The sequence below is a fragment of the Sinocyclocheilus rhinocerous genome, unplaced genomic scaffold (assembly GCF_001515625.1).
Source record: "Sinocyclocheilus rhinocerous isolate Xijiao unplaced genomic scaffold, SAMN03320098_v1.1 scaffold22, whole genome shotgun sequence".
Lineage (NCBI taxonomy): Eukaryota > Metazoa > Chordata > Actinopteri > Cypriniformes > Cyprinidae > Sinocyclocheilus > Sinocyclocheilus rhinocerous.
In genome coordinates, this window is record NW_015642832.1 from 167,013 (window position 1) to 180,535 (window position 13,523).

Genomic DNA, 13,523 nt, shown 5'->3' on the forward strand with positions numbered 1-13,523 from the left:
GCTCCGGGCGACAGAAGGCCTTTGTTCACCCCCCGGAGCCGTGTGAGACACTTTTTTTTTATGGATCGGCGCATTTTAATTAAGTGCATTTGGACTGATGCATGCAACACCCGCTGAGTGCGATGAAACAGCTTGAAAGATCAAACACAATTTTTAATATAACTCTGACTGGATTCGTCTGAAAGAAGAAAGTCATATACACCTAGGATGACTTGAGGGTGAGTAATTTATGGGCTAATTTTCATTTTTGGGTGAACTAACCCTTTAAGGTTCGTTAGCGTTCGGCCTGCTTTAAATCAGACACAGAGATGCAGTGCGGTAAGATTGCATTTATTTTAATTAATTAATTATATAATTTATTTGAATTAACGAGAGAGAGAGAGAGAGAGAGAGAGAGGGCTGAAAGTTACGTGTCTGAACCTGCATCTGCTCCTCTCTCTACAAGCAATGAGGCTTCGTTACTTCAAAAACAGCGATTTTACCCCCTCATTGCAGAGAAATATAAGTGTGCGTCTATGAAAGCAGCGTAGCCTACTGCATATAGTTTTAGTTTAGCTATAAACCCGAGCCCGACCCGAACCCGAAGCTATTAATTAAACATTAACCCGAACCCGACGGGTCCCGAAATACTTTCGGGTCGGGTTCGGGTTAATGGGTAGCAGACCTCAGGGTAGCAGACCTCTAGTTTGCGCCCCCTTTACAGGCTGGCGCACCAGATCCTTGTGTGGTCCCAGGGGAAACTCCTCTTGCTGAGAGGAGTTCACATCCTTGGGCATGTCAATATAGGAGCAGACATTCTGTCGAGGCAGGGGGCGAGGCCCCGGGAATGGAGGCTTCACCCTGAGGTGGTGAAGCAGATTTGGAGAGTTTTTGGCCAGGCTCAGGTGGACCTGTTTGTGACTCAGGAGACATCGCACTGTCCCCTCTGGTTCTCTCTGACTTATCCAGCTCCTCTCAGACTGGACGCTATGGTACAGACGTGGCCGAGGCTGCGTCTGTACGCCTTTCCCCCGATCGCTCTGCTCCTGGGAGTTCTGGAGAGAGTACGCCGGGACGGGTTCCGTCTACCGTGAACCCATTCTGGCCGAGCCGAGTATGATTCTCGGACTTGCTGTCCCTTCTCGATGGCTCTCCATGGGAGATTCCCGTCAGGAGGGACCTCCTCTCTCAGGCAGGGGGCACCATCTTTCACCCCTGCCTGGAGCTGTGGAAGCTGTGGGTGTGGCCCCTGAGGGGGCACATCTCGTAGCCTCCGGTCTCGCAACTGAGGATGTTGAGACCATCCTCCAATCCAGAGCTCCCTCAATGAGGAAACTGTACACCTTGAAGTGGAAATTTTTCACTTCTTGGTGTGGAGACCACCAGCTCGACCCAGTTAACTGCCCTGTTGGTACAGTGCTGGAGTTTCTGCAGGCCCGATTCTCTGCAGGGTTGACCCACTCCACCTTGAAGGTCTATGTGACGGCCATTGCGGCCTACCACGCCCCTCTTGGTGGTCAGTCAGTGGGCAGACCCCCCCTAGTTACACGTTTCCTCAATCGTGCACTGAGGCTGAGGCCTCCGGTACGATCTCGTGTCCCTCCATGGGACTTGGCTATGGTGTTAGAGGCTCTCTGTAAACCTCCTTTCGAGCCTATTGAAGAGATATCTGATCGCATCTCACTCTAAAGACTACCTTCCTTCTGGCGATTTCTTCTCTCAAGAGAGTTGGTGTTCTGCAGGCCCTCTCAGTGGCCCCCTCTTATCTAGACTTTGCACCCGGTCTGGCCAAAGCTTTTCTCTACCCACGAGCGGGTTATGTTGTACTGCAGGCCTTCTGTCCTCCTCCCTTCCGGGACCCTGACCAGCAGAAGCTTAATTTTATGTGTCCAGTGCGAGCACTGGACACATACGTCCACAGAGCTGCCCTGTGGAGGCGGGCGGACCAACTGCTAGTGTGCTATGGTCCCCCCAAGAAGGGCCTTCCTGCATCTAAACAGACCCTCAGCCAGTGGATCGTGGATGCCATCTGCCTAGCCTATGAGTCCTCTGATCTCCCCTGGCCCCTGGGGGTCAAGGCTCACTCGACTCGGAGTGTGGTGGCCTCCAAGGCCTTTCTGTCAGGTGTATCTATGCAGGACATTCGTCAGGTTCTACGACCTCGATATCAGAGCCACATTTCTCTTCTGTTCTCTCGCCTTAGTTGTGCTCTTCCACACTACGCAGAGATTTGTAAGTCTGGCGGCGTGGGCATACTCGTTCCCATAGCGTTTAGATGCAGCTCGAGTTCCTGACGGGGAACATCTCTAGGTTACGCATGTAACCATGGTTTCCCGAGGGAACGAGACGCTACGTCTCATTGCCATACTTCCAGCATCCCTGCGAGCACTTACTTCATTTCCCAGAAGCTGCCACTGTATCCACCACACGTGCTTTTAAGCTTCCTGGTTGCTACGTCACCTTGCCCGTGACGTCTCGCCCATCCATTGGACTGATTACACACGTGATTCAGAGCGTGGTCACGCTGAAGGCGTTCCCATAGCGTTTCGACGCAGCGTCTCGTTCTCTCGGGGAACCATGGTTACATGCATAACCTAGAGACGTTTCTCTCCTCTCTTTGGACTTTTGCTGTCTGCTTATCCAATGGTGGACATGCTAATTATTAAACGTTTAAATACAAGTTGCAAATTTAATTAGGGACAGTGGTGGCCGAAGTACACAAATCAAGTACTTGAGTAAAAGTACAGATACGTATGATAAAATATTACTCCAGTAAAAGTAAAAGTACTCCTTTTTCAATTTTACTCGAGTGAAGGTACAAAAGTACTCGATTTTTTATGTACTTAAGTAAAAAGTACTGATAGATTTATTTAGCAATTTTATATAGGCTACTTAATTTAAATATATACTAGCACATATTTTTTTATAATCCTACTGCTCAAAATACCTGGGATTTTCCCAAAATAACCACTATATGGAGTCAAGATTGCTTTGGAATGTAGTGAAGTAAAAGTAAAAGTTACTAAAAATAAAACGACTCCAGTAAAGTACAGATACTTGAAAAATTTACTTAAGTACAGTAACGAAGTAAAGCTACTCCGTTACTGTCCACCACTGATTAGGGATGCGACTATTGTATGATTTTTGGCTAATACCAATACGCTGGTATTTATTTCCATGATTTAATTTTCACCAATGCAAAGCTGGTATTAAAATTATATAATATTTAGACTAAATAAATGTAAAAAATAAAACATTACATTTATACCATTCTAATAGTTATTCTGTAAATTACATCATTTATATGCATATCTTCTTATAGAATAAAAACAAAATTGTCCACCACAAGCAAGTGTATATGTTTTTATGCTAATTTGGAAACATGTATTTTATATATATAATAAAATAACATAAGTATTTTATAAGAATCTTTTCCATCCATCATTATTCTGCAAATGTGCAAAATATGTGGATGGAAATCCGTATATTGAAAGCAGTACATTTCATAACAATTATAATTGGACATGACCTCACATATGAATGTGGGAAAATCTGAACCTGATTTTCTTTCCTGGTTGGTCACTTCATTTGAGAAGAGTGTCGTTTCTGCACTTTTGTCAGTTTCTCTTCACCTCAGTCACCCTGACATTTCAGCCCACACATATCACACCGCAGCATACCAAATGTGCCATAAGGCCTCCAGCTAGCCATCAGAGATCGTATAGATTTATGCGTGTGGCTATATGTGTGTGTTCATGGCTGTAGAAAATGTGTGAATGCATGTGTTTTTCATTTAACGTTTTTCCCATCCCTGAAACAACAACATTCTGGTTGTTCCATTGACTAATAGCTGTTGGCCTGCTCTGACATTAAGGAGGAGCGTTCAGCTTCCTCCTGTGCTGCAAATATCTCCATTTGTGCTGGGCCACCTTTGCAGCACTGCAAGTAAAGACAGTGTCTTAAGGACGCCTGTGGCATTTCGTCTGGAGAGCTAATGAAGACTGATCTTTCCATGTCTTGGAATTCTGGCTCTGTGAGATGAGCTAACTCAACAATGCTGTGTTAACTGATGATGCCTAGGTGAATAAGACATTAGCCAACAGATTACAGGGTTCGCTTGGCTCTTGTTTTAAGATTGATGGCCAAAGTAAAGATGTGATTCAGATATCCTATGAGATGATTGTAAAAAGGAGGTCAAAAATTTTGCTGGCTGACATCTTCGTTGGATAGACTTCAAGGCTTCACAGTTCTTGTGTGCTTGGGCAACTACTCATTTTAAGTTGACTGTCTTCACATGTTTCAGATGCTGGTGACCACCAACAGATGTGAGTGGTCAGCTAGTTTCACCTAAGACCATGGTAGTCCAACAGCTAGACCAACACTAATCCAGCACTTACTGTAACAAACCAACTGAAACCGGCCTGGAAATTGATGGTGTCTAAAGTCTAAATTGGTCTTCATCCAGCAGGGTATAGTCATTCAGATGTGTGGTTCACTAATTGAATTCAGTGTTCGCCTTAAGTAGGGTGAATTCAGATAAGTTGAGATACGTTTTGCCATTGAGGTGACTGGGGAGAAATGGCACAATTATCCTGAATTATCTCTAATTGACTTGCCCGATGGGAAATCAGCTGTCTTTTTATATACACTCACATTTACCATTGTTCACCGAATTTTATATCATACATCATACATCGTTGCACTATTGCTGCCTTTGCTGAAGAGTTCACAGAAATGCTATCAATGATTTCCTCAGTCTTTTCTTTTATGTAAAGCACTTTGAATTACCATTGTGTATGAAATGTGCTATACAAATAAACTTGCCTTGCCTTGCCTATTGATAATGGAGAAGAGAATGTGAAATGCGGTCACGTAATTCCAAATATATATTTGACCATTTCATTAATACAAAGAAAATAACATCTGGATACAAGGAGATATGGTTTGTAGAAAGAGGAAATTTTTACTTACTGTCACCAGGTATAGAATAAGTACAACTGAAGTCATGTGATTCAGGGTGTCACTAAAATTCATGGGGTCTGATATAATTTTTAAAAAATCATTATGCAAATTGGACTTTGTAAGGGGGTGTTTAGAGATGACAGAAAATATGTTTAAATAAATAAACATATTTGATATTATTACTGTTTTATTCTGATTGGAAATAATATATTTTATTCTGTGATAACTTTAGTTTTGCATTTCTCTTCAGAAACTATACATCTAAGATGTATATAATACAATTCTACTAAATGTAAGTAAACATTATATAGAAAGTAAATCTTTTCCAGATTAGGTTTCACACATAATCAGTATAAATTGGCATTTATACATAAAAATAGATAGCTGCCTTTATTTTTAGTCGGTCCCTCACAAGGACAATAGGTCCTATAAGTGATTCTCGACTAGTTAACACAGACCCAACACACTGACTAGTGGCAGAACTAATGGTCGGTGCAACTCCTGCATCAGTGTTTCTGTGTATATGAGAGTGTGTGTATGTGTGGGCTCATATTCCTCCATGCTGAGTCACTCCTTCATTGAGGATACTTTTGCTTGTCTAAGCAGATGGACCTTCATTCATCCTGCAAGCAACATAGTTTTTCAATCAGTGAGGTTGCAATACAGAAACAAGATGTTGCATTCATAGCCAACCGAAATTCGTGCTACATTCATAACCATGTCTTTATTTTATCCACGTAAAACATGTTTCAGGTTTGACATCAATGTGACATTGTGTGTCTTTATTGAAATCAGTGCAGCTTGGAGTTTAAGGAATTTTCCTGTTTGTTTTGCATTTCAAGTCTTGTATCTTACAGTTTCATGTACTTTGACTTAGCACGTCTTATTTTTTTCCAATTATTTTTCCAGTCCCATCTGCCAGCATTGATTTAAAAGCCAAGCTGTGTATTTGTTTTGTGTGGAAATTAGTTTTGTGTTTTGCAATAATCATGTCTAATTTGATTCAAAATTAACTTTACCATCAGGAATTTAAAAACTAAACAGTGTTTCTAAAGTATATTTATTCAAAAAAATGCCAAGCCAAGCTTCCACTGGCATATTCAAAGAGGATTTCTCCAGTGGTTAACAGATCCAAATGACTTTGATTTAATTTTCAAAGCAAAGGTTCTACTTGAAGGCTTCTAAAAGATTCCGTTTTCATTTTATCCTTGCAGTTTTTCGTGATGCTCCCGTTTCCTGAATACAAATAACCCTTGTGAGCCTGATATGTCAGAACTGACAAGCCTAGCACTCATTGATTCGAAGAATTATGATAATTCGCAACAGTTACTGACTGCCCGACCTTCATCAATATTCTGTACATCAGCATTGCTCCTTGCATACCGGCACTGGAAACCCAAGCTACAGTTGAAACGGCTATGACTTCAGGTCAGGGGATAACTAGGAGCAGACGTGGCCTCTCAGAATGGCAACCAGAATACAGGATGCTTGTTTGTAGCTTTCTATTTATAGTCAATAGAAAAAACGCAGTAGCACAAGGCTATTACTCTTGAAATATGATGACTGTGGAATTCAACTGGGTGTCAGCTGACATTGTGATACTTGCTTGACTGTAACAATGTACAGTGTAGTAGTGCTACTTTACTGTCACTTCATGGTTTTACCTTAATCTACAAATAAAAATAGCTTACTATATTTTAGTTATTATAAGGGCTCATATGTTTTTAGAAATAAAATAAATGTTAAAAAAATCCAATAATTTATAAATTAAACAGTATTAATCCATATTTTTCTGGCAAAAACATAATAAGGGGTTTGAATAAATTTCAGTTATGGTGACAGCATTACAGGCGCATCTCAATAAATTAGAATGTCGTGGAAAAGTTCATTTATTTCAGTAATTCAACTCAAATTGTGAAACTCGTGTATTAAATAAATTCAATGCACATGTGAACAGGTACTTTTATATTAAAGGGGTCATTGGATGCTAAATTCACTTTTACATGTTGTTTGAACTGAAATGTGTGTTGGCAGTGTGTGTACACAACCACCCTATAATGATAAAAATCCACCCAGTGGTTTTTTAAAAATCCACATAAATAATATCCCCTTCTCAGATTCTGGGATGTGGCCCCTCCCACGATTGTTTATTGACACGGCCGTCTTACCTTAGACCTGCCCTGAGTGAGTGTCATTGATCCGCCATTGTTTCGATGCCGGAGCAGATGTAGACAAGAATGAGCGATTTAGGTGTTTTGTTGTTGGATGTAATAATGAGCATAGCAGTCATCATTTACTCCCGACATCTGATCCACTGAAGACGCAGTGGAGTACGTTTGTTGGGGAATGCAATCTGCCTAAATGCATCTATGTTCGCACGAATAATTTGTGATTCAGCTTCACCTCCAGAAGAAGCGAGTATACGTTTTTTTTTTCATTAATTTTGCAAATTGCATTTCCTAATAATGTGCTAGTTAGCAAGTTTCAAGATGAATGCGACTAAAGTTCTCTCAGAGAACTGCGCATCACCCCAGGGAGGGAGAGGGGCGGGGATAGCAGAGCTCATTAGCATTTAAATGGAAATGCACTGAAACGGCTTGCTGTGAAAAGAGCTGTTTTTGACAGGGTAAAAAGGGTGTTGTTTTACACTACCATTAGAAATTTTAACCAAACTATGTTACAGACTTTTCATAAAGACCCTAAAGAATCAGATCAACTTGTGGAAAATGGGCATCCGATGCATCATGACTGAACTGAGGGGATTCTGGCTGTAACTTAATTTGCGTGAGTGTAATGTGGTGTTTTGTTTCATGTTCATGTTTTCCATGTCTTTTATTTTGTAATTGTTTCCTGATGTTAGTGTCATGCTTCCCTTGCCTCATGTCTCTCTGGCTTGTGTATGTGTCATGTTCTGATTGGTTGTTTTAGTCATGTGTCTTGTTTCCCATTGGTTTGTTCTTGTCATGTGACCCTCTTGTTTCCTATAAGTAGCCATCATGTTGCCATTGTCTGTCGTCGTGTATTGAATGTATTTATCCCGCTGTTGGTGAGTCTAGTCTGTTCATGTCAAGTCTGTTCATGCCTTGTCAAGTCAAGTCTGTTCGTGTCAAGTCAAGTCTCGGATTATTGTTTGGATGTTTGGATCACACTGTAAATAAACTGCACTTGGGTTCTTCACTATGCTTGCCTTCAGTGGACTGAGTTCGTTACAGTATGTTATAGACTTTTCATTAAGACCCTAAAGAATCATATCATCTTGTGGAAAATGGGCATCCAATGAACCCTTTAAATGCAATACAAAAACACCTAAGATACAGTTGAGTAGAAATTTAGCCTAGGTATTGGAATCTGTGAATCAGTTGTGAATCTGTTCAATTAGATGAACCATCTAAAGTCGAATCGCACAATTAATACTGAAACAATGGTACAAAATATAATTTTAAGTGACTGAATATAGTAGAAAATACAGTTTTTTGCAAAAGATTCAAACATACAAATTTTTGGATAGTGTCAGGAGTATGACATTACTGGAACCTGTAAATAAGAGTTGTGAATCTGTTAATTTAGATGAACTATCTAAACAAGAATCGGACCATTGAATCTAAAACACTGGTACAATAAAAACTTTAAGTGACTGAATATAGTATAAAATACCATATATCTGAAGTTTTTTTTGCAAAATATTCAAACACATACAAGTTTTTTGACAGTGTGGGGAGAATCTATTATCTTGAATCTGTGAATCAATATGAGAAAGCAGACTAATCGGTTCATTTAGTTGAACCATCTAAACAAACTATTCACTAGAAATGTGAATAGGAAAAATATGAAAAGCAGACCATTTAGGATGAACTAGAATGAATCAGACTTTCCAAAGCTACATATGAAAGTGAGGATGTTTAAGGTGAGTGTTTGCTTATTGCTTCAACCAATAAACTTATCATTTGATAAAGTAGCTCCTTACTACAAGGTACAGTACACACTTTGAAAATTATGAAAATAGCTGAACTGCTGTTGCAATGCTGGAAAATGTATTTAAGTTAGTAATACCACCATTTTTAGCTACACTAGGTACTCCTCATGTCAGTGCTGATTCTCCTTTAAAAATAATTTTTATTCTAAGCCAATACTTAACCTTTTCCATGACTCTGGCCTTTTGTGTTGATGTCCTGTTAATTGCCTCTGTCCTTGGTGTCATTCCAGCACTGGACGCACATTCACAGGTCACCTTAACATGCTAGTTCTTGTTTTCCAAAATCTAATTTGACTCCATGCTGAAAACTCCAGCATGAGTGAAAAGGACCAGCTTTGGTTTTCCACTAGTTTATTTCTAGTGTAATGTGCTTCTAAATACACATTGTGATGAACAGAAAGAGCAGATGTCTATTGCACAAACAGAGCCCATGACTCATTTTCATGTAAATTTGTCAACTTTGTCAAGCTAATAAACATTGCAAGATTACTCTAAATGTTAGTTTTTAGTGAATTTGTCTAGGATTTCTTATATTTGCTTGTTCTGCTGATTTTCTTCTTTTGCTAGCTTTTGCAACATTTTCATTTATCAATGATTGTTGATGTCTTGGCAGTAAACATTACTTTTTTATGGTGTATTTGTTTCACTTCCCATTTCGTTTTGTGTGTCTGTGCTTGTTTAGTAACTAGCCAGACGTTTATGAAATTCTATTTTATTATTAAACATGAATGAGAAGTTTATGAGAAGATGTACACTGCTTTGCCTCTTCAAAACTGGGAACATTCATCAAGATCCCTCCATTCTGAACCACACAGACTATATTTGCATATTACAAGTGCTATACTTGAGAAATAAAATCTGAAAGGAACCGAAGAAGAGCATTTGTTTGAATTACACTTTACACCAGCAGTGTTCACAGTCTAATTAAACTGCACATTAACAATTCTGTAAGTATTGATCTGGAAATCCTGAATCGCTGATCCTGGGGAAAAAAGTTTGTTTCTTGTATGCATTTAATTTGTTTTCATCTAAAAAGGTTGGATATTTTTATTGGTTAACGCAACACAAAAATGTTGGATCACTGTACAAGTTGGGCTGGTAGCATAATGGTTAGCAATCAAGGCTGCTTTTCTCATTTATTTTGTCTTTAAGCATTTAAAAGTTCTTGAATAAAACTAACCAGCATTCGGGTGAATCACATCAGTGAAACATATGATTTGAAGAGAGCTATTTAGAAATTGGGGGGTATCTGATTAGATGTCAAAATGAGACACTGAACTGCTCATCATAAGATGGTTTGCAAATAACGCAACAGAATCTGAAACAACGGTACAATATAAAACTTTTAGTGATTGAATATAGTATAAAAATTAATATATTTGAAGTTTTTTACAAAATAATTAAACATACACAAGTTGTGTGAGAGTACACTCTTAAAAATAAAGGTGCTTCACAATGCCATAGAATAATCTTCTTCAGATTATAAAAAGGTAAGAAAGAAATGGTTCTTTAAAGAACCTTTGACTGAATGGTTCTTTGTGGAACCAAAAATGGTTCTTCTATGGCATCTCTGTGAAGAACCTTTTAAAGCACCTTTATTTTTAAGAGTGTATCAGGAAAATCAGTTATGTCATTTACAATGCTCGATAGGAGTGGGTGGTCACTTTTGAGCAATTTTGCTGGAATTCTGGTTTCCATAGTAACAGCGACTTCTCTGATTGGTGAATCACCCTTCAGGATTATCTCATTACTTCTGAATAAATTAAAAAATTAAATCGGAACATCAAATGGCATATAAAAATTTGTAATCATAAGGTTTACCACCTTGGGAAGAAACATCAAATTTCTTTCAGAACACACAGACTGAAGTCTGTGAAGCAAGCACATTGCAGTGACACAATACCAAGTACCATGTAAATACCATTGTAAATAAATATGATAATTGAGCATTTTAATAAGGGAAGTCAAAGGCAAGATATCACTGAATTGGTACAGTAAAATTTTTCTGCCTGTCATCCATTTAGTTCTCTCTCACCTCACACTGTCCCTCGCTCGAGCAGTTTTGGCACAGGCAGAGCCTGAGAGACATGCCTCAGTGGCACCCAGTCTGAACATGAAAGCTTTTGGAGTTGTGAGAGTGTTTGTGCCGTATATTAGGTGACAAGAGAGAGAATCTGCTGAATGAAATGAGAAACATACTGCCACTGTTTTTGTTTATCATTGTACAGCTATTTTCAAATGAAGTAATGGGCTGAAAAATTATCTTAATCTACAGTATGAACAGTATACAATGGGCAATTTAGTTTCAGTGTCTCAGTTAAATTTGCCTTCTTCATGATGTTACATTTAAATGAGTCATATCATACACTTTTTATTATGATTATCATGATTCCTCATGACCTTTTTAAATTATATTAAATCATTTTTGTGAATTTTTTGCAGGTTCACCTCTGGGTCTTCAGGCTGGATTTGAGTATTTACCCCACCATGTTAAGAAGAAAATAAAGAGCAACACGCGAACACGCAGAGAGACTTATGAAGATGAGATCTTTAACATCGAGGTTCTCTTGGGAGTGGACTGCTCTGTGGTGATGTTTCACGGCAGAGAGCACATCCAGAAGTACCTCCTGACCCTCATGAATATTGTAAGTTTCCCAAATCCCATTAGAAAGGATTGAAGCTTGAGGTGGTGGCTAATAGTTACAGTACTGAGTTGACCTTTATGGCCTATTATCATATGTAACGCACAAATAGTCTTTTTGCTCCATTCTCTTAAAAAATATAGGTTCTTTATTGGCTTCTATGGTTCCATGAAGAACCTTTAACATCCATGGAAGCTTTGCATTGCACAAAAGGTTCTGGAAAAAGGTTATTTAGATTATTATAATGTTCTTCACACTAAACTAAAAGTGCCAAAAGAGGGTTTTTGTATCAATGCAATATAGAAGGACAATTCTGGGTTCCCCAAAGAACATTTCTGTGAACAGTTCTTAAAAGAACCATTTTCTTCTTAGTGTAAGGAACATTTTAATAATCTGAATAATAATTTCCATATGAAAGAACCTTATGTCCAATGGAAAGACTACATGTATATTAAAGGTTCCCTTTCAGTCAGTCACGTTCGACGTTACGTCAGTCGTGACTGACGAATTGGGATCTCGCCCGAGAGCCCAATCACCTTCGAGTGTAATGGAACAATGCCAGTTAAGAATCCTTCACTGAAACATTTTTGGGGAAATTGCATAGCTGCAAAACCCCTCTTTTGTAAGCTTTATTTTTAAAGGGGTCATATGATGCTGCTTAAAAGAACATTTTGTGTATTTGGTGTAATGAAATGTGTTTATGCGGTTTAAAGTAAAAAAAACATTATTTTCCACATACTGTACATTATTGTTTCTCCTCTATGCCCCGCCTGTTCCTGAAACCATGCCTTCTTTCTTTGCGTGCACATTTGGGCGGTGTTATGCAAATCTTCCCACATTGTGATGTAGACATGTGGGGGCGTGTTAGAATGAGCCATTTTAGGTAGGTGTGGCTGACTCTTAACTTTTATAAAGAATATCTCTTTGGTTTTGAGACTTTAGTGTTTGCAACTTTACAGATCTTCTTTATGCACCAAGAGCTTGTAACACTCCAAAGAGAAAGGAAAAATTGAAATCGCATCATATGACCCCTTTAAGAGTGTTGAGTGAAAGTGTCCATCTACTATAAGTTACTTTGAATAAAATAAGTTAGCTTAATGGCATTTGCTAAATTAGGCATCAGCTAAATGACCAGTAATTTAGCCTCAGGAACTTATTGGTTCTCCGTCTTATGTAAACAAATCAACATTTATCCAAAATACATCACTTTTCAGACAGCGCTATGGTTATTTACAATCATGATTTTATCATACAGACATTCACATGAATTACTTCATATTCAAACAAAGAATTTGGCATTCCTGTATACATTAGGGCTTGATGGTTGGATGTTGATCCAAACCTCCATCCATCTCCCTGACAACTGCTCTGAGTCAAGAAATTACATCCACATCCCTGACAAGGTTTCCTACCTGAAAGATTGATGTACTTGAGATCCTCGACAAGACCAGATTCGCAATGAACTTGCTGTCGAACCTTCACAACTAAACATTTTCTGACTTCCCCTCTGATTTTATTTTTCATTTTGATTCATTTTTTGCGAGAAGTTTCACAAAAACAGACCCAAATGCATAGGCGGAGGTGAATCTTAAGGCTTGCGAACATGCTTAAACTGAATACTGCAGCACACGCCACACTCAAGGCCATCGCTTCAAATCGCCTGTGCAATTCAGCCAGAAATGACTCAGTCCACCACATTTTTATTAGCGGGTTTATAAAAAACAACAACGAATATTTGTTAACTTGCTAAATCGGGAAAATAACGAAAAGAGAGTCCTCTCATGTCCTCTCAAGTTGAGAATCATTCGCAACTCGCGAGGATATGGGGCTTAAATAATTAATTTAGCCCAAAACGTACTTATTCAAACCACTAAAATAATAAGATAATACAAATAAAATGAGAAAATGTGAATTCTTTCATTTTTATATTTTATTCATAGCTCAGACAAAATCATTATTGGCTCTCG

The 13,523-nt window shown here is 38.8% G+C and overlaps 1 protein-coding gene across 1 annotated transcript in view; it reads left to right on the forward strand.

Moving 5' to 3' along the window:
* Positions 1-13,523, forward strand: part of adamts2a (ADAM metallopeptidase with thrombospondin type 1 motif, 2a) — a 91,548-nt gene that overhangs the window by 48,411 nt on the left and 29,614 nt on the right. Inside the window, exon 4 of the mRNA XM_016574070.1 lies at positions 11,357-11,559. Coding sequence (XP_016429556.1) covers positions 11,357-11,559 — 203 coding nt within the window. The remainder of the gene's footprint in view (positions 1-11,356; positions 11,560-13,523) is intronic.